Raw genomic sequence first — 22,799 nt, forward strand, 5'->3', positions numbered from 1 at the left:
TGTGTCTTAGAGGCAGGCATGCCTTTGGACATGAGAGAGAAACTTCTGCAGCTGCATGTTGCAAAATCTCAGGAAGCTCTCCTGCTCCGCCGCCGCAAAGGCAAGTTCATTCTTGAGAAGACCTGCAGAGAGCATCTTCCTCCATGTTAGCAGGAACAGGCCCATCAGGCACTGCTCCATGATTAACAAATCAAACCAGTAGGAACAGGTTTCAGTAGCACGTTCATGGTACACCAGTTCTAACACCAGAGAAGGGACTTCTGACTCATTCCCACCCGGCACCCCACCTGGGGAAGGTTCACATGACAAGGTTTTATATTTCCTCATTTAAAAGACATTAAGAAAGCTATCAGCACACTTAGGTAAGCAATTGGATAGGGCACCAGCAATTACTCTGTATTAGCAGCTGCACACCTTCACTATGTGGTGGGGAGGTGTGAGTTCACAGGAAGAGTATTTCCAACACCCCTGATGTGTTACAGTGTGGCACACCCCGAAATAGGCTGTTACTTTCTAATGTCTTCATAAAAGTATTTTCTTTATTAGTTGCCTCCCATGAGCACATAAACAGCAGCAGTGACACAAGAGGTGTTCCCTCCAAACCCTGGGCAAAGCTGAGTAGAAGCTAAAAAAAAAAAAAAAAAAAAGTAGGGGTTTGGATTTTTTTTTAAACATAATCTCAAAGGAACAGCTTTGCTCTCAGAATGGAAAAAGCCCTCAATCAGACAGGAGAACAAACCAACCATCAGTTGCAACAACAGAGATAAGGCCCTAAAAAACAACAGTAAAGGTCCTGTTATGATTTGCTTAAACGTGGGAGTGAGTATTTGGGGCAAAATAACCTAGAAGCTGCCAGCCCACCCCAAAGTACTACTTCTTTCATTGCATACACTCACACCAATACTAGCATGGCCTTTGAAAGAAAAGACTATGCTGTGTAGGTGGGGGTATGCACACACACGTGGGTTACTCCACAGCCCTTTGCGGCTTTTCCTGTACAGCAAGTTTTAAAAGGAACCACATCCAACTCCATCAACTTTCAAATCAGTAATCCGCACACATAAGGAATTGTGGCCACGTAGCACAGGCATTTACAACAGACTGAACATGGGCTGTTTAGAGTCAGAGCAGAAGACCTCTGCAGCTTGAGCTGATGAATCCTCAAAAATGTTTTTGATAGTTTTGAGCTATATAGTCCTGGAAGGTACACAACAAGAGTCAGCCAACACCCAGAGGCCACAGCATTCAAACCCCCAGACAGTGTCTTCATTGCCTTTCAGTTATCACAGAATACGTTTGAGATGAGGCCATCAGCACCCCTCAGACACTTCTTCCCACGGAGGTACCTCTGCAGAGGAATGAGAGGTGCTCATTCCTCTCGAAGAGCAGCAGGACAGCGAAGTCTAATTCTGCCAGATACCAACATGCCCTGTATCTTCCAAATTCAGATCATAAACCACTATTTTCCAGAGGCTACTAAGGGAGACATTTATCAAGGTAAAGATTACAGTGCTGCCTAAGCCAAAACTAGCAGTAACATTTGACATCAGCTGGAGGGTATGGATGATACACACTCACTTTTAGAGTAGAAATTTAGTATTAAGGATACAATAGTACCAGGAACAATATAAAACTAGTGCAGACAGAAAGCTGATAAGACCTTCCTGGAAGTATCAAGTGTGAATTGTGTACCTGAGGAAAGCAAAGGACACGAAACCAATGTCCATCTGTTGTGATAGTTTACCTTGGACTCTTGTGAAGTTCACTCTCTCATGCCAAAACAGGGTACTATCAGGACAGTAATTTTGATCTGCTCTCCATTCTACATGCATGTGAAGATCTCTTCTGTTTTAGGAGCCAGGAACGCATTAGCCATTTGGTTTTAATTACATGAAAATTGAACTCAATGCTACATTAACTCTAACTTTAAAGAGAAGCAAACTGGAAAGAGTATTCAAGAGAGAATGGTTAGACTAACAGCCATCATATATGACTGTTCTTTGACAGCAACAGCAAAAATTAACCATGTCAGCCATCCCCACCTGAAACAACCAGGGTAGCAGTTTCCCAGTAGGGAAAGGACCATTGGCAGGACTGCAGAACTCAGGTTCTGTTAATGAGATTTCACTTAAATGTAAAATACAGCATTTTCCTTCTTTAATAAGGCTTTATTGTATTTAGGTTTAATAAGTGTATCAAAACCTGATTTAGCAAGTAGCAAAATCAGATTTACTTTATACTCATATTTATATACGTGAGTGATGACTTCGTAGTACTTAAACCCATAATCTCAGGAGAATAACATCCGTTTCAACTTCCCTTCCTGCTCAAGTGTTGCAACCGAAATCATGCTGCAATTTGCTACATTAAAATTCTGCTAGGTGTTAAAAAAAAATAAAAAATTATGCCATTAAAGCTGAAACAAACCTAGGAAGTCATTTTCATGAACTCTTACGTTCCATCTCTAAGGGTCATTCTGATAGGCAGTACATCTTATTTGATGGAAGTTTAAAGTTAAAGCATGCAAAAAGTCAGTCCAAAATTTATACAGCAATAGAGTTTACAAACATTTGCCTATGAGGACATAAACCCCATCCTCTAAACCCAAAAACTAATGCCTGAGCCCCATATAAGCATTCTTCCAACTGTTCTAGTTATGCTTTCTGCAAAGACGGAAAGTTCTCGCATGCAAGCAGAGGGCTGTGCCAGCCAGCTCACACAACAATCGCCACCAGACAGCACTACCTTTCGGTAGCAGAACGTCCTCCCCAGAAAGGTGATGATTCTGGAGCACTCCCACTACCCAGCCTTCCCAGAGCTCACTGAAGAACAGACGCCCCAGCTAGCTCCAGAGCTAGCAGCATAACTGTGTCAGGTCAGTACCCAGCCCAGCAAGTCTTCTGAGGCAGCTACATTAAACTTTGCCTCTTTAGCGCAGGATTCTGGATCCCAAAAGCAGTAAACGCAAGGCACTGCACAATGCGGCACTGAAAGCGCACTCGGTGTTAGCCTGTAGATCTCTGTATGGTACTCCACAGCAGCATAAATTAATCTTTAGGGTATGGAAGACTTCTCTAAATGCATTTAGATGTTAGCACCCAAGCACCAATTGCAGTGCTTTGCTAACTAAACCTTCACATGCTTAGACTTGTCTCTCCTTTCTTGTAGGCAAGCCCATGAGACATGCTCTGGTACTGCAAGTTACCACTGACCATTTTCATGAAGTTCCTTTGGCAGCATTGGAGCCCGCCACATATTCAGTAAGTGCCCTCACTACATGGCAGTTTCTGAGCTTTCATATATTTTCATCTCATTAATGAGGAATTTATGGCAGGGAACTTTCTGGAGATCGTGTGACAGCAAAATGTATTCTGCTAACTAAACGCACGCTCTTTTCCTGCATTAACACAAGCCAGGAAGAAAAGCACATTGATAGTATAGCAGTATGTCAGGGGACAGACTTTGATTTTTCTGGTATCTATGTAAATTTAGGCTATGAATGAATGGAATTATGAAGAGTCATGAAAATCTGCTTAGCAGATCTTTGTTAATTTTTTAAAAATTAAGAATCAAGCTTTAGTAAACCCCTTAAGATCCAATCTTCTTTCATGCCAATAACCATTTTATTTTCTGTTCCCCTTCCTCCAGGAATCACAGTGAGGATTTTAAAATGTGGCATTCAGTTTGAAGGAATTGAAGTGTTTATCTGGCCACAGCACTGAAACTTATGCAGCCAGGAGATGTTTAAAAAAAAAAAAAAAAAAAAAAAAAAAAAAAATCGATGTTACTAAGCATAAGCACTAGAAACTTTATACTAAGAAAGTTAAATTCAGAGACTTTTAAAGCCACATGTATTATGACACTATATGCCATCAGACCAAAGCTTTTAAATGTGTCTTAAAAAAAATTAACCTTCCAGAGGTGAACTCCAAGGAGAATCAGTACATAAGAAGGCAACTGGTGTAAGTTTCATCACTGAAATAGGGTGCATCACTGCAGTTGCAGCACTGGTGTGACTGAAATAAAACATTTCAGTCAGCTCTTGTACAACTCAGCACACCCTCATTGCACCAACATTTTAAAGGACACCGTAAGAGAGCTGAGCAGATTACTCAACTGACAACTGGCCATACAGAAGACCAAGTAAGACACTAAGCCCAAGTCTTTGCTTCGTAGCCATGGCTCTTTCAGTTCACACTTTCCAGCTCTTTAAATTTTTTTATCCACTGCAGCAAGATAAGCACTTCCCACTCACATAGTATTGTTCTATTCAGCTTGTGAATAAGGACATTAAGCAGTAGGAAACAGTATTAAAAATAATTTCCTAGAAAAGTAAAACTAATCTGAAATCGTAAAATAAATACAGATTAGTTGCATCATATCTACTTGGAACAACAGTATTACTGCATCATCCAAAAAGGCAGACAGTGACAAGGAACTACTGAGGAGCATTACTGTAAAACTGAAGTATTATTGTGAAGGGTCCCTGGGTTTTAACATGGAAATATTAAAAAAATCCCCTCCAGTTTTAATATGCAATGAAGTGTAAAACCCATTCCATCTTTGACCGAACATTTCAAGGCATTTTCAAACTCTCACACTTTTGTCACCACATTTGCAGATGAGAAGTGCTGGCAATACATTATATTCAAATTGAAACCAATTCTTCTACATAGCTAATGTTCTGTCCATGCGCTGCCCAATGAAATACATCTATATAGTAGCCCTGGGAGTAAGTCAGTATCTCTTGCGCTCTGTAACATTATCAAAAAGTTAAGTGACAGACACTGGCATCAGAGACTTAGCTTCACTCTGTCAAATAAAGTGATCAGTGTTAAGTGGTAGGCAATTCATTCTCTTTGAATTTTTATTTCAGGTCAACAATAGCTTTACCTGCATAATGTACAGGGATTTCTATCTTTGGCCCTATGACGTAGTGACCCTCCTCCAGACTGTGAGCTGTAATTGTTGTCCACTGCCGACATGAATGAATCAGAAGATAATCACTCTCTCGAAGGCCTTCTACAGTTTCTCCTGCAAAAGAGATGTAGGGTTTTTTTTAAAAAAGAAATAAATAAAATAAAATCACACTTACTGCATGAAGAATTAGGAAAACTTCACAACAAGCGTTTATTCTTATTGCTGTTTATTTTTTTCAGACTTTTGATATTTAAAAATCCAATTAAGTAAATCTCAATTCTACACAGTATTCATTTTTGCAACGTAAGCACTTTACAGAAAACAAACATAAAGCAAAACAACTCAGTGCGTGAATACAATAGCACAGAGATGTAATCCAGATTACTCAGCAGTGGCTCTGGGGCTCATTTTCAGCTTTCGGTATAAATAGACTTTTCATATCTCTATTTATGTCTGCCTATCTCACTTAATACAAATACTTGAGAGCTCTTTTAATTTTTAAAGAAACCAAAAAAAAGTACAGTTTTGTATGTTGAAAGATCAGCATCACACTACCCTACAGCCACCTGAAGCCAAATCTTGTTCATCACTATTAAGTAATTGGCTATCACACTTGCAGATATAGAGATTTCAGCTTTGTCATTCTATCCCTTTGCAAGTCACTGCTTAATTAGCCATTCCTATGTCTGTAAACTTAATCCTGCCACATAATGAGGATAAATAAATAAAATTGAACACACACCAAAGTCCTCTCTCGGAGATAAATTCAACCAGAAGCCCCCCCCAGGTAATGTCCAGCTCATCTTTGTAACGCCCCCTCTGTGAAATCCATCCCAAACACAGCCAGAGACCCAGCTCTCCTCTCTTCCCCTGTCCCCACCAAATCATCTGCATTTCTGCCAAGTACTCTCCCCTACTCTACCAGTTGCAGTGCCTGATCAGGACCAGAGTGCTTTGCTTGGCTTTCCAGCAATTGGAAGAGCCACATTAGATAGACTACTCATTGCGCCAGCTATATATCTCAAGCATGATATATGAACAAAATTTCACAGAGCAGGGTGTATCACGGCAGACTGCTCTTACATACCTGCAGTTCTGCTCAGTACGCTTCTGCATTAAACACACAGAAAACAGCATTTCTCAAAGTGCCTTTAAAGCACGTGAAATTTCAGGAACACTTAGTAGACACTAAACATGGGCCAATAATAATGAAGCTTTAAATTTCATTTTCCTTTTCTCCCACCAGCCCTCTGCAGTTACAGCCAAAAATAAAGCAAGTAGTTTAGCCCTGGAATCAAGTTTGGACAAAACCCATCCCCTTCAGCTACTACAACAAACTGCACTTTCTCTTCACTGTCCTCTGATATTCTTTAAAGTCAGTAGAAGAATGAGACTTTCCTCAGCCTGGGGCAGCAGACATTTCCCCTGTTCAATCTCTGCAGAGGAGAGATACTTCCCATTGAGCTTGTTTTTTGCCCACACCAGGCAATCTTTTCCACCGTAGGCAATGGCTACTACACACCCCGTTCCTGCCTAATTTCATGCTCCCATTCTATCAGAAAGTGCCCTCCTACACAATTCAAAACGCAGCAACTGGTATGTGTGAGAACTGTTAGATTTTAAATCAGACGAGACCATTATGACCATCTGCTCCGACACTCTCCAGCCACAGGATTCCGCTTGTTTCCTCCAGAAACTTGGGTTTGGCTAAACAGGAGAGAGACCCTCCCCAACTCATAGGGTCCGAGAGATGGATCCCTGGGTCTGCTGTCCCACGGCCTGTTAAAACTTAAAAAAAGTTCCCATTTTGTACATTTGGGGCTTTAATTTATAACTGTGAATAAACTGCTGTTATGTGGGTGTAGAAGGGGAACAAAAACCAAAACAAAACAAGGTATACAGAGCTCCTTAGTACTAGTTCTTCTTGCTCCTGTGAAGGTGCCATTTCCACGTTTGCTTCTTTTTCAGAGCACAGAAAGTACTTCCAGGTAAGCAGGACATTTCAAGAACTGGTTTCCATGCGCTCCTTGGACCACATCCCTTAGCAGGCCAGCCAGGCAGACAGGCTGCTTAACACCAGGTCCTGCTCCTGGGGAAGCACCACCCCTCCGCCCACAGCGCGCTGGGAGGAGAGACCTCGGAAAGCCTAGGGATGAGTGGCAAAACCGCCACGCAGCACCAGAGAACTCTCTGGTCCCATCCGTATCTTGAAGAAAATTCAGATACATTTGCTAGAGGAGTCAGTCACACACCCACTACATCTTACCAAATCACCTGACCTTGAGCACCTCCTGTTTTCTGCTCACAGGGTAACTCCTAATACATACAAAAATTATCTTCAGCTTGCTGCAACAGAGTTTTACAATTTGGGGTGAAAACATAATAATAATAAATGGTTTTATTTGAAACTCAATGTTTCAGTTTAGAGTTACACTTAACGCTTTCTATAATCCATGGCAACAAGTAATTATTCCATCCCACAACAAAATAAAACTGGCGACACCTAAGGGAAGAACTAGTATTTTACTAGTTTCACTGACAGTGGTAAACAAATTTTGAAGGAAATACAAAGCATCTCTGGTATGCTTTTTCTCTGACTTAAAATCTGTAGCTATAATTTCAGAACGTTGCCTAAAGGAAGGCTGGATTCTACATCCAGGATCGCAGGGAAATAATTACAGTATGGGTCACCCTCAAAGAGTCTGAGAAAGACATTCTCAGGAAAATAGAGACAGCCATTATGAAAAGGTGCTTCCAGTCGTGGCTCACATGCCATGATCTGTTTAAGTGGTTACTCCACTAAAACTGGGTGGGACAGGTGAGCGTAAAAAGAGATTACTAAGGCAGGCCCAAGAGTGACTACGTAATTAAGTCTGCAGCTGGAAGTAGCTGTATTTTTTAAACAGAACCTTGGAAACCACAATTCTTGTTACACCAATTATTTGCTCCAACTGCTTACACTGGGAATGATTTTCACGCTTTGCTGCGGGAGAGCGAGCCGAGGAGAGAAGGTGGAGCGGAGGCAGCGGGGAGTTCTCCACCGGCCCTCCGGCTCCCTCACAAGGGGCAGGCCTGCCCTCACCCAGCCCTGGTCCTTCCGAACCGTGGGCGAGACGGATTCCCGGGGCGGCTTTGTAGGAAGAGGCTCCTTGTCGCCAAAGGCATTAATGGACTCGCAAAACCACCTGGCTAAGGACGGCCTCCGTGCTATGGGAGGGAACGCAAGGAAGAGTCAAACGTGACTGAGGACAACAGAATATTGCAATACATACCCTCTTCTTTCTTCCATCTTCTTTCTAGGCTGTCTCCCCCTGGAAGACTTGCTCGCTGCCTTTAAAGCGGTCTCCTCCTGGAGAGGAGGACCTTTCAGGCAGGAGACACCTCTGACCCGAGCTACATGACTCAGCTCCCAGCCCAAGCACGGCCCTACAGACTTAGTCCTTTACACTTTTCCCAGACAACTGTACCTTGCAAAACAGCCACACATATCCAATCTGATTTTTCCCCTGACTCAGTAACACAGGTTATGCAAGCCTTTCATTAATCACATTTTAACTATGTGGGAGAGAATTCGGCAGTCCTCGCACCCACCAACTATGCAACTCGGTTCTCACCTATTCAACACACTCCTACACTGCTGCTTACACAAAAATCAGACGCCATGAGAAAATAGAGAACACAGGCCACTAAATCTTTAGTAACAGTTTTGTCTCTTATGATCAAATATGGATTAGCTTTATCTTCTCACCCTCTCCTCCCTGCCCCACACGCCTGCAATATAATTAAACCACTACAAAGAATCTACAGGCAAATACTTGTGTTGTTTTTTCCCCCCAAATAAAAGTCAGAGAAGCAATGAACTATCACATGCAATTCCCCACCCTTCCCCAAGTTGCCTACATCTTTCCAAAATATGAGTCAAGTTTATTCATAATAATGCCCAAGACTAAGAAACCCATGACTCGCCAACAGTGCCTAAACCCTAAATAAAGCGTCAACGCCCATTCCTGCATGACAATAAAAGCCTCACACCTCCGAACTGAGAAGTTCGCCAGTACGTTCCTACACAAGCTGTCCTCCTATAAGCACTCTGACCATGACCAGTATTTCGGCTACTTCATCATGCATCACAAGCAGCGCTGTAACAGCTATTCATGTGTTCATTAAAAATAAGACGTATTACCATTTTTTAATTACATGATCCATTTCCATGCAATTCCTAAAACCTACAAATATTGTAAAGCCCACCCTTGTTGAAGGGCAATTGCAAAGGGAACACTGACCACAAAAGGAAAATTGTTCACATGTTGATCCAGTTAAAAAAAAAAAAAAGTAATTGCTTAATCAAGAGTCCCATGCTTATTAAATACCACCTACATTAAATGCCAATACTTCTTTAATAATTCTTTCCAGTTCCAAAACTGGATCATCCACATTTGGCAAATCTTGGGCTTTATTGTTGTAAACACTCCAATCTCAAATTAACAGTTAACAACTGTAGCAAGACTGGAAGCAGGATACCTCTATCTGCAAGTTTGGAGATGAATTTTTGTTTTCACCTGCAGTTTTTAAGAACCAGGTGAGAAAACAGAGGCTGGCTATGCACAGAGACCAAGCTTATGTATCGCAATGCTGCAGCACAGAAGGAAGCTCATTGCTTTTGAAGCAAGCACTGACCTCCCTGCAGGTTGTTGCCACCGCTTACTTTCTCAAGACACATACTTCTATTTAGTTCAGCATTTCACATTTCCAAGTATCTGGGGTAAAGCCTCAAGAGTAGAACTGAAGACCCCTCCAGTTTTGAAGGGTCTGAGCACTCCCACCTCCTCTTCGCTTCCTTCTGGATCAACAATTAAAGCTTGGCCCATTACAGTCCATAAAAGAATATTCACACAGATTCCACATACTCTGGTTCGCCAAAGACAGCAATGACCTTTCAACAACCACCACTACAGAAAAATCATGAAACAAATGGAATAAAAAAATAAAAAAACAAAACCAAACAACTTATAAGGTTCTCCTCCTAGTATTGAGAAACTAACATTCAAGTCAATCCAAAATGTGCAGACGAACATGACTCATTCACTCACAGAATCTACATTGCCAAAAATAAGCAGCGATCTACAGGAATATAAATGCTTTATAATGCCACACACTTTGTCATCTTGGCTAAGAGTTTGCATCACTGCCTTAAAGCATAAGCTTTGCGTCTGGAGACATTAAAATAGTAGGTAACGAGCAATTCAGAGAAAGAGAAGAAGTCGCATGCAAGGTTCCAGCAACGTAACAGATACCATTTACACACGCCAGATGAACTAGATATCATCTCCTCCTGCCAGGAAGATCGTTACGGAGACATTCCTCTCATCTCATTCATCACAGAAGGCTGTAAAGCGAGCTTAATGCTGTCCCTTGCACATCAGTTCAAGCATGCAGAATTTGCTCTTCCTGGAACAAAAAGGCTTACAGAAAAGAGCTTGGGGCTCATGAGAAACTTACGATGACTTTATGAAATAGCTGGTGAAGAGGATGCCTGCAAAACCCCAGGGAAAAATCATCAAGACTTTGGGCCATGTGTTTTCATTAAGCCTGAACACCATCTGCATGCAAGGTAACAGATGCCGTACAATTAAGTGCATCACCCAGCCTGCCTTGGTCAGTTAAGTAGGTGGCGAGTTTAATTATTCCATCTAATGTTCCACAATCGCATAACATATCATTACACAGAAAAATCTCAGCAACATTAAAAATCATTTCAGTGGGTGCTCAGCCAGGTACCTACAAAACCACACGAATTAATAACTTCAACTTTACCCCCACTGGAGCTTGCCCCAACATTTGCTAGGAATGAAGGGTTAATTTGTGGAACAGCAAAAAGAAGTGGCTGGCTGGTCAGGTGAGCACATCTGCTGTGAAAGAATGACGAAGAACTGCCAGCACGTGGCTAGTGTTACAAGGGACAACTAGCAACCAAGGTTTATTTTGCAACAACTGGAAGCTAAGAGAAAGCAGAATGATTAGAAGCCAGAAAAAAGAAAGAAGTGAGGTTCTTACTTATTTATCATGCTATCATTGCACTGAGGAGCCTTACTTACACAGCATCTGCTTCACTGGGCATGCAGCTTCACTGGACTTTCCCTGGCTGAGGACCAACGAGCCATGCATTAAGATACACCTTAACATCCTACTGCATCAGGAAAGACAAAGCACAGTCCCAGCCAGTATGAAATGAAGTTATAATCTATTGCTTTAAAAAAAAAATAATAAAAAGACAGTATTATGGACTTTGTGGCTCTGTGCAAAGAGATGTTTCAGGTCAGAGGGAGGTCACACTGCTAGCACAAATATAAATGCCAGCACTGCTTTTCTACCCCAAAAGAAGGAACCTACAACGCCATACACCAGTCAACTAATAAAAGCTGTCTTGTTTTTGGAAACGGAAACTTGTGTTTCTGCAAACATGTGCTAGTCACATAGCTCCCACAGAGGTAACACCTTAAGATAAATTCAATTTCTTTTCATCTTATTGGAAGATTCACAGCAGGTAAAAGCTGAAGCCAAGGTCTCCTCTCAGCACAAAAGCTCAGGGGTCCCCCATCTAAAAGTGGGGAGCCCAGGGCCTAGCACGGATGAGCCAGCACACCTGAAGGACAGAAACACCCAGCTGTGCACAGCAAGCACCTACTAACTGTGGGCATTGCACACATGAACTTCAACCTCCTTGCAGTGAGGGCCTCTGAGCATCACAGGCACCTGCAGCCTCTCCATGGCAGGCCTTGTGGTATTGTCAGGTGTTAAAACCAGGCTGGGTACCACAGCATCCTTTTGCCTTTAAAAAAGCCGTCAGTCATAACTCAGGGCCATTCTCATCTGGGAATCTGTGTTTCCTTTCACTGGCAGGCTCATCTTTTACACAGTCTTCAAACAGCTCCCAACGCTTTGGTTCTTGTTCAGCCAGTTGGTTGTTTGGGCTTCTGATCTCTTGAAATACAAGACAACAAAAAACAAGGCTTAGCCGTCCACAAAAAAACAGCAGACAGCAATTCCTCGTTGCATATAAAACAAGTAGGCCAAAAAGATCAAGGTGTATGTCAGGCTGCATCACAAAGATTTTTCACTGTTAACTTCAGTTTGGTCTCATTTGACACAGGGACACACGGAAGCATCACTAGCGCTCAAGAAGCACTGCACTGAGCGTGTTGCTTTTATGTTAGTAAGAGTACAAGTTCTTTGAAAAACACATACAAAAAGCCCCAAACTGTTAGCATGGGCAATAGGCTACTGGAAGAGAACTCCAAGTAGTCAATTTTCCAATATCTTTGAGGCTTAGCATCTATTTTTATTGGAGTCCAAATTCAAAGAGCAGTATGAATTCCTTCACTTAAGCGACAAGACTGCACTCTTAAATAACTCTCTCTGGTTTTAATACATGCAATGGAGGAGAAACAAAAGAAACGAGTATGTGACAACGCAGTATAAGACGAACCCACTGTATTCTATTTGTTAATCAAATACCTGCAGCACTGTCATACAGGACCATCTGATGGCAGTTGTCATCAAAGGGAAGAAGGAACAAGTGAACAAATGCCCTTTTCCCCTTATAAGCACAGACATCATCTAAAGTCACTGAGTGGTTTTGTTGTTTCAGGCAGACTGAAACTGCAACAGCGCATGGGACAGCTTCCATCCGACTTCCCATTTACCAGAATGCTGTCAACATATAATCCTTCACCTCCAGCACTCAGTTGCACTGCCAGTGAGATGTTGCTGTGGTAGAACAGGTGCCTCTCCTGCTACAGATCATTTCACTAATATTTAAAGCTTTCTTCTTTTCTAACGCTGAGTTTGGAGTTTACATTTTGGGGGAAGAAACACAAAGTTCTTGTTAAGTCTGAATATTCAAATTAGGACAATTAATTTTATTTTATTATTATTTAGCAGGTCATGCAGCCTCTCCTCATGACAAATAACTTCTGTGTAAACTCTGAGGGAGGGTGGAGGGAGGAAGTCAAAGCTTTTGTTTTCTGCAGGCTGCATCATACTCCAGAGTATCTGTTAGGTATTTATCTATGGAGACATACCTCAATGAATGTCAAAGACTAATAAATATTAAATTAGGGTGGTTTGCTTGCTTAAGCTTTGGCACTGTACTTGGTTACTGAGTCAAATCTCAATGAGCTGTTCAGCCTGCCAGTGCTATTTCTTCCACAAAAATAAAACTTGCGCTGGTCTGTGATGTAGGTCAGAGGAAAAAGTTCATTAGGAGGAGAACATCATCTGAATTTTCCAGTTTGAAGTAGCAACGGGAATTTGTACGGAAAAAATTCACATCCTTGTAATGTTCCTTAACAAAGGAAGGAAAGAAAACCCCAGAAGTATTTTGTCACAGGAAGAACCCCACTTGTAGCAACATTAATGAACACTGGATCTACAAGGATTGAAAATTTTATGGGATTTTTTTGTCACTTTGAACAAATAAATGCTTGGAAGAGTTACTCTTGCATAAAATGCCGAATAGGAGAGAAGTAAAAAGAGCACCTAATTGTAGAAAACATTACTACTACTGAAGAAACACCTGCTCTGAAAGCCTCTCCATGTTATCAGTCTCATTTTGTCATTCCATACAGACACAAAAAAAGGTTGATAATTTTTTTTATTTAGCTGATCAGACAAACTTCCTTGTTTAAAGAAAAGCAAAACAACTTGCATGGGGGCGTATCATGCAAAGTCTAAATACAGACTGCCAGTGAGTTACAAGGGTAAATACTGTAATTTCTAAAAGCAAATATTGTAGTTTCTAGGAGCAAGATAGAAAAAAAAAAAAACAAAACACACCAACCCAAACAAACCCAACCCACGTTAAAATTTAAACATCTCAGGGCTATAAAATGCAGTGTACTAAATTTTTAATTTAAAGTGGGCAGATTCATTAGGAGATCCTGACAGTGGTTGCATCTGACTGTCTGGGACTGAACGTAGTGGAAAAGATGAAAGCAGATGGCTCTGTCCCCAGCTACACAACCTTTTGAGCTTGCAACACAAAGATGTGGAATAAAAACTGCACTTATATCTAGGACTGTTGATTAACCACCTCACTTTTCAGTTTCCCTTCTTCCTTCTCAAACAATTTCCCACGTAGTTTTAAAAATGTACTTCTGTTTAATTGTTCCATTCCTGCAGCACATTCATTTGTGCAGGTTCCTGTTATCTGGATCAACCAGTATTTCTGTCATGATTCAAACTGCAATCAAATACCCCTCCCTCCAAAGGAACACAAAGTAATATTGACTTCACCTTCCATCAACTGCATACACTCCACATCTTTCAGTGGATGAAAGGCTTCCCCTGACAGCCTAAGGATTCATACTCATTTTGATTTTAATATGACTTACATTCTTCCTTCCTTTGCCAAAAGCAAGAAAACGGAAAAAAACTGCAACTAGAGCAGGGAAGATTAGGCAAAGTTAGTTGACAATCTTGTGTGCTGTCTCTCAAATTAATATTCAACCAGTTGGTCTTCAGAGTTGCTTTTCATATTACAAAAGTGTTTAAAAAAAAAAAAAAGTGTGTGCTTTTGGGTTTGGGGGTTTTTTTGTTGTTGTTGGTTTTGGGTTTTTTTTTTAATATTTTTTATTTGAGCCACAGGAGAGCCCAGGCATCAAAACCAGCTCAGGTTGTGCCTCACAAACTCACCAAGATTTTCGGACTGCCTCTCTGGTACTTTGCTGCACACCCAGGAGAATCATCCAACCCCATCCAGCCTAGACAGAGACACTCAGTTGCCCAAAACCACTCGTCTGCAGCAAGGTCCATTACCAGCAATTACACTTGTCTCAGCTTTGGATGGTGGAGGGCGAGACACTGAATTTTCTCACAGCTTCAGGAAGAGCTGGTCAAGATATATCTACCCAAGAAATAGTTTGTCCACTATTAAGCCTGTTCCCACTGTACACCTTTTTCCTTGGATGAAACACAACTGTTGCTGGCTATGGTTGGCCACGTTGCAACAATTTTCAGTCATGTCTGAACAAGAGGGCACCCAGTTTGCTTCCACCCCTGCTTAGCGAGGAAGGGGCAAGGACAGCATCACCCTCAGACCGCCTAACATCACTACTTGCGGTACTTTGTGCATTGATGCACTTCAGCCTCACAGTACTGTGATCAAACTTTGCTCTGGGTGACCATTAAATATTTCACAATCAAGAGAAAGAAGATAAGGCTTTATTTCTGCAATTTCCAATTCCTCCGCAAAAGCCTGATACAATCAAATTGCTTCAATCCAACTGATGCTGAACTCAAGCTATCACCCACTAATACCTAACGAGAGCAGAGATTCTCAGCCCCCCTATTCTTTTTATGCCTGCCAGCAAGAAGACAGATTTATTTCTTTAGGATTAGCATTTTGCTATTGGAATGACTGGATATACCAGTACTGTTGCAACAAATCAGCATAAACCATAATCTTGTTACAAGGCTATGGGACAGATTAATCCACTGAAAAATCCATTTTGTTCCAAGACAAGCTTTTCTCTAGCTCTTCTCTAGCTGCAAATATACAGAGACAGCATCTCAGTGAGTCTTCAAAAAAACCCAGAAAAACCCCAACCAAAAACAAAAACCACAAAACCTGTTTGACCTACTGCAGAGAAGAGGAGCGCAAGTATTTTAAATAAACACTAAGTGGAACTCCAATGCCACTGCCACTGATGGTAAATGCTCTGCTGACTTCAGCAATCTCACAGTTTGAACTTTGGCATCTTGCTTTCTTTGCGTTCATAAGAAAACTAGGGGGGGGGGGGGGAAGAAGAGTAACAACACAGATTTCATTGAGCTTTGTTTGTGTTTGTTTCAAGCCTTCAGAACAAACATCCCAGAATGAGAAACCTTACTTTTTATGAACTCAAGCCAAACAAGCCAAAACACATCTTTCAACACAGACTGCTCTCCACCCCCACACTGGGGAAAAAAAAAACCCAACCCACTCAGTACAACAACATCTTAACATTTGCGTTCCAAAACACAGTAACTTTCTGCTGCTATCATAATTACTCTTATTAATGCTGAGCATCATCAGATGTAACAGCAGATTTACTGTATCCTCATGACAGACTTCACCGTAAGATTGATCCAACAGAACAGTCAATCACCATGGTTACTTACAAACCACCCTAGAAAGTCTCAGCAATTCTTTAAACTACTCCAATACCCTGCAACATGTTGAATAGTGCCAACTATTTATCATGGTATCTTTTTTTGAAGGAAAAAAAAAACAATCTTAGAATCACTCAATTGAAAACTGAGATTCTTATGGAAGAAAGTTTTCTGGTTTTGAAGTCACCTAAGATCACAAATCTGAAGTGTTAAGAATAAGAGCAAAGAACGCCAAGTTTAACTACACTTAAAATGATCACAGGTCAGAAATATTGAGAAGGAGAAAGCTAAATAACTTTTCATTGCATGCAAGAAAGATTTCAGCCTAGTTTAGTGTTACCACAGAGGGGGAAAGAAAGGAATTTTTACGTCAGCCTCATGTTTAGATTATGTTCCATTTTGAATTCTCATGGCCAAAGTCAGTGGGGGAAAAAAAAAAAAAAAAGATTTAAAATATTTATTTGCCCTTTGCAATCAAGGCATCAGGTTTGGAAATGAGGAATCCAAAGAGTAGCTTTCATAAGCACTCTGATAGGTATGGATAAAGAGAATGACAGTGCTACCTGACCAAAAGAAAAACACTGCAGTAATGAGACTTACAAGCAGCCTGCTGCCATCCAAATCAGCTCCTTTAAATACTTCATTAAAAGAGACAAGGTTTTCTTTCATTAGAGGCAAGCATTCCTCATGCTAGAAAGCTCCTGCTCAGATGCATCTATAAACATCGTGAGGTCCACTGGAGGATACACTTCACGTGCCTGTTTAGCATCAGGTGCCTAGCTGGAGAAGCTTAATACTTCAGAGGTGGGAGGTCAGCATTTAGCATTGCACTACATGCTTTCACTGGCTTCCTATTTTATTTCCAAGCACAGATACAGAATGGTTGCTTTAATTGATAAAAATGAAGGCAGCTGCACACCTCAGCTGCTGCAGAAGTCATCTCTCCCCACTTGCAATGGTTGGGACTCTGGTCAGCGAAGTCTGGCTAAAGCTCCTCAGATTCAGGACAGCAAGGAAGAAAATTTTAACCCTAGCAACCTCATGGATTTAAGACCTAGAATTTGATTCTAGATTCCCCTGGCAGACAGAAAACCAGCCTATTCATTCAGACTTTTCTTGGGCACAGCATGAGAGCTGGGGAGCTCTCATTGACAGTTATTTATAATTAGATGATATTTTAAAATAGTATCCAAGTAAACATGCTCAGTCCTCTCATTATATATCTCAAGTCCTAAAGAGACACTACGCTGCTTTGTGTTGCACAGCAGTCATCCCTGTTTGAACTTGGGGCATCTTGGACAAGCTCCCAATTAAAAATAGAAGTAACCCAAATGCAGGAGCTGCTCAAGCATAGTTTTCTTTGGCTTTGAAAGAACTCATCATTACATTTTAATTTGTCTCCAATTTTTTTTGCAGCCTGGGTTAAGGACAGAATAAAAACAGCTGGAAGCAAGCAAAAGTTCAGCTCTGCTCTGAAGTCGGGTTGCCACCTGGCTGCTTGCCCAGTGGCCTGGCCCATCTCCCCATACCCTCGGAGACCGCACAGGCACTAACTGATTGTGTGCGCATGGCACCTGCTTGTTGGGGCTATCGTTGCCTTTGCATTTTAGCAATGTCCATCCTGCCCCTTCTGCTCGACCTGGAAAAATTTAAACATCACTAATAAGAGAGTAATGCCTCTTCAAACACGGACTGACCGCATACACACACAGAAATTTTGGATGTTCAACTGTAACTAGGCACCTGTTTGGTTTGGTTACGTCCTGGTACAGTAAGAGCATCTGAGCAATATAGGAATACTAACAAGAGGAATGCAATCAAAGCTGCACCTAATTCTTTTCTGATGAGGAACAGTCCCGAATGCAATTTATTTCCATTGTTTCAGAAAAATCTACACTTAAACTGTAAGGTATAAAAAGAATGGCTTTGTTTTTAATAAAACCTAAGGGATAAGTGAATAACATCCCTTTGATAATATTTTTATAATCTTTAGAGGGCACAAAAATTAAAAAATAAAACCCCTCCTGGGAGGAGGGAAGCGTCTACTTTTGGTGAGCAGCATGCAGAACAGAGTGAAGAAAAGCCCGTCATGCCTCACTTTCCCCTTGAGGGCACATTTATCTTTGCCCACAGGCCATTTGGTCTTAAGATATTTTGTTATATATTGACAGGAACCCAAATTATATTTGACAATGCAATCCATAAAACATGCAACAGAAATGATCTTTTCCTCCAGCTTGCCCTACATTCAGCTGCAGCGGTGTTGCAGCTTAGCTGTTTGTCTACAGCCACATCCTGGGTTTGGTGAATGCAGTAACAAGCATGTGTAACTAGTCACATTTTGTATTTTCATATGGAACCCTATCATCTCTGTGAGTCAAATATGCACTGATGCTTTCTATATTCTCCTGCCATGAGTATACCATAGCTTCATATCCAGAGACCAAAGACAGAAAAAAAAGTCTGACCATAGTGAAATTACATAAATGCAACTCAAGTAAGATCTTAGATACTACCCAGTGTGTGTGGTTATGGCCCCCATCAAAGAGGAAAAGAGGCATTTTGACCTTGTAATAAATAGAAGCTTGAATGAAACTGTTAAGAAAGAAGCAGGAATAATTTAATATTTTGGAAACCAGTCTTCCAACATGGATACACACATAAGATTCTCCTTCTGGCTAATCACATCATATAACAAATGGACAAGGATTACTATTATTCTTACAAATACACAGCATCTCCACTCACCTTCTGTAAGTCAAGCAAGCAGTCAGTGCTGGCTGACAAAAGGAAGCATTACATCCAAAGCCTACCAATTCATGTTTGAGTCCTGCCAGCAAAACTCCCTTTACTGAAGTTAAACCGAACAGCATGTCAACAGCAAAGTGTAAGACTCCACAGAGGGAGATCCCATGTTATCTGCACTGATATAAACCACCTCTCTGCAGCAAAGCCCAGAACACCCATATCCTTCCAACACCAATGAGTTGCAACTCCAATTTCTGGTCTCAGTGACCAGAAACTTTCAGGTCTCTGGAAGCGTATGAAATAACTTTCCCTGCTTGCTTTCTCACCGCTGGTAACACATACACAGCTATCACTCCTAGTACAGGCACAGCCAAACATTCTGTTGCTGTCTGGTCCAAGAAACATCTTCATCTCCTCCAAGCTGAGGGAAAAGAAGAGGCCATGGAGAGGACGAAGCAGCAGTTTGCACAGGAGTTGTAAGAAGCTGGAGGACAGGACAAGAACACAACAGCAATGTGCCAGTAATGCTGGAAGAGGTGAAAGGAAGGACTATCCTATCTGAAGGCAAGAAAGGATAACAGAAAAAATGGAAGAAGCTCCTTGCACTGCTCCATTCTGCTACTGCTAGACAGTACTGGGTGCTTTACCTTACAGCGACCTTGGAAACGACTGTAAATAAGTTGCAACACCTACTGGAAGCCCACAAGTGAAGGACAGTAGCCTGGGGGATGGACTGAATGATGCAGACGGGAGCCAAGGGCTCCTTGAATCCAACCATGCCCCAAAGGGACCCACTGAAAGAGGCAAGAAGAAAGCTGGACAAGAAGAAAAGATCTGTGCACATGTGCCTTCCCCCCGCTTAGATAAAAAGTTTCCTTCATCTTCCCACTCCAATCTTCCCTCTTTCATCTCCAAAATGGTGAGGTGCCAGGAAGCAACAAGAATAGTCAGTGCTTGCTTTTACTGGGACAAGTAAGTAAAATCGCCAGTTGGAACAACAACAACAACAACAACAAAAGCTGCAAACAGAAACACAAACACACGGGAGGGGCTATCCAAGAATTTGTGGATTACTTTGAAATAGTTCCTGGAAGTATTTTAGTAACTGAGTATGCAGACTGTAGGACTCTTACAAACCCAGCCGCAAGGCAAGTGTGCTCCCTTTCAGTCTGGCAGCCCAGCTCGCTTCAGCGCTCAGCAGCGGCCACGGCAGCACGATGAGGGAGGGGGATGCTTGCATGAGGCCAGCAGGCACGATTTCGGAATGACTGCTTAAGGTGCACAGAGGGACCTTCCTCCACTTGAACCCTCGAGTCGGACTTGGGCACACAGTCTCTCCCTTCAGGACAGTCAATAAGCAGTTTAGGGTGGTTAGGCTCTAGACTCTCCAACTGGCCCATATCCTCCTTGCAGAGGGGAACCACGTCCCCACGCAGCCTCACACACAACACCTTGTTTTCGGAGGGCACGCGCCCCTGCCTTGCACCCCAGTCGGTGGCCGCTATTCCCGCAGCCGGCAGCCACAGACCCCCGGACTTTCCCTGGAAACCTGCGTCCCACCAAGCTACAGCCTCACCCACGGGTGACATACACGTTTTGGCACAAAGGTGCAAAGACAGCAAGCAGAGCAGTGCGTGGTGGGCACTTTCAGCCCCTAACTCAGCTTCTCTTCCCGCTCCCCCAGCTCTGACTGTAAGGAGAAATTCCCCAACTTTCTTGCTGGCACCACTTTGCCAGAAAGGTTTCCCCTGCTCGTTGCACAAATAGGATTGCAGCATGCTGTGTTTTAGATAATATTTACGTTTGAGTCACTAAGGTTCAGCCCTGGCACGAGGCAATAACAGTATCAACTTCATCAGGTTGAGTTCTCAGGCATCTTCCAGCCTCCGAGACCACGTTTAAAACTTTATCCTTGGTTCTCTTTAGGAGCCCAGTGACATCCTCACAGGCCAAGGAAACGTGCACGAGTCTGAGTTTTCCGTGATTACAACTTGCACCAGTTACAACACCAGAAAAGAAAAAGCCAACAAACAAAAAGGGCACTTTTCAAACAATTTTGCATTTCCTGAAGGTTTGCACCTCTAAGAAGCTCCAAGTGACCTTCCCTGCCATAACAAGATTTGCTACTTTTCCTGGTAAAATCACCGTCCCCTCCTCTGCTGAGAGCACACCAGCTCTTGCCTGGGCACGCACACGCTGCGGCCCCTGGCACGGGGCTCCCCGAGCCCCCTGAACCCACAGCTCCAGCAGCTCTCACTGGTCACTTGGGGTCTGCATCATGGCTTGACCCAGACACTCGGTGCGCGTTTTGTAGGCTCAGGAGCATCTCCATCCACACAACAGACTTGGCCTGCGAATGTCTGTAGGATTTGGCAATTCTTGCTCCCCATCTGCAACCTCTACAACATCTCTAGGTTCGTTTCTCCCACATAGTCAGCCACTGCAGTAGCTGTTGGTGTTGATGCCTTGTATGAGCTAAAGTTACCTCCTCCCCACCTCCCAGACGCTCCACTGACCTCTTTCTGAAAGCCAAGCTTCTGATCGCTCCCTTGCACAAACTTAAAGCCAAATCAAACCACGGGATGAGGAGGCTAGACTCCAAACCCTCCCCACTCCCAGGAAGACATTTCTACCCCCCCCAGCACACAGCAACAAGCCCGACGGGGCGATACATCGTCCAGCAGCAGTACAGGAGATATCAAACCAGAGCAGCTATTCTTGCTGATGCAATGCCTCAGCCAAGTGTGCAGGTGCCCCGGCAAAGCTGTGATATTAGCAGTTTTATGCCGACATGCACACCGCTACAGAGACTGCAAAGCAGACATGGCCCCCATCCTCAGCAAAGACTCACTCTTCAATCTGCTTATACACCTCAGTTTTATATTTCTGTGCTAGGTCTTCAGATTAGCAGATCTGGCTTAAAAGTGGAGGTGCAGTGAAGTTAGCACCACAAGCTTTTCATACTGTAAATAGTATGAAAATCACAGACCTCAAATGCTACACAAAACTCACTCCAAAGGGGAGCACCATTAAAAGCAAAAATTTCAGACTTGAAATATTGGCTCCCTGGGTTTTATGAAGGTTGGTTTTGAGTCATATGCAATCCACATTAAGATGATGAATATTTTCCTATAGGGGAGAGACTTAAGCTTCCCTAATCCAACCAACTTGTTACTCCTAATGCCAAAAGGAAATACAGCAACACCCATGCCCTTCACTGCTGACAAACCACCACTGGAATGACTGGAACATGCTGTAGCTCTTCCCACAACTTCCACTGAATCCTGGAGCACCAGACCACGCTGGCCAATATCCTCCAGCACTTCATCTTGGCATACTCCCTGGAGTTGCCTTTACTGGGCTATTACAGGGAGTGCCAATTCACGTAATCACTGAAGCCAGGAACACCTAGTTCCAGAACAGTGCTTACAGACAAAGCATAAAACAACAAAACCTTTCTCTCTTATGCTAGACTTGTACCATTCCTTACTACCATATCCTGCAACAGCAGCACATGATTCATCACACCACATTTATTTTAAGATTAAGGGTTTTACTAACTGTTCAAGACACCTTAATTCCTTTGATTTTATGTATATCTAATGGTGTTTCACCTTCCAATACCTGAACTACAGAATTATCCAGAAAGAGTTTGTCCAGGTATGTACGCAAAGGCTTCACCTAACAGAGTCAAAAATTAGAATCATAGAATGGCTTGGGTTGGAAGGAACCTTCAAAGATCATCTAGTTCCAACCTCCCTGCTGTGGGCAGGGACACCTTCCACTAGATGAGGTTGCTCAAAGCCCCATCCAACCTGGCCTGGAACACTTCCAGGGATGGGGCATCCACAACCTCTCTAGGCAACCCGGTCTGGTACCTCACCACCCTCACAGTGAAGAACTTCTTCCTTACCTCTAACACAAATCTATCCTTGTTCAGTTTAAAGCCATTACCCCTTATCCTATCGCCACATGCCCTT

The 22,799-nt window shown here is 42.5% G+C and overlaps 1 protein-coding gene across 2 annotated transcripts in view; it reads right to left on the reverse strand.

Moving 5' to 3' along the window:
* Positions 1-22,799, reverse strand: part of GAREM1 (GRB2 associated regulator of MAPK1 subtype 1) — a 101,956-nt gene that overhangs the window by 72,400 nt on the left and 6,757 nt on the right. For both annotated transcript variants that reach the window (XM_069779242.1, XM_069779241.1), the window contains one exon: positions 4,894-5,034. In XM_069779242.1, coding sequence (XP_069635343.1) covers positions 4,894-4,899 — 6 coding nt within the window. In that variant the 5' untranslated portion in view covers positions 4,900-5,034. Of the gene's footprint in view, positions 1-4,893; positions 5,035-22,799 lie in introns of those variants that run through there.

The sequence above is a fragment of the Haliaeetus albicilla genome, chromosome 3 (genome assembly GCF_947461875.1).
Source record: "Haliaeetus albicilla chromosome 3, bHalAlb1.1, whole genome shotgun sequence".
Classification (NCBI taxonomy): domain Eukaryota; kingdom Metazoa; phylum Chordata; class Aves; order Accipitriformes; family Accipitridae; genus Haliaeetus; species Haliaeetus albicilla.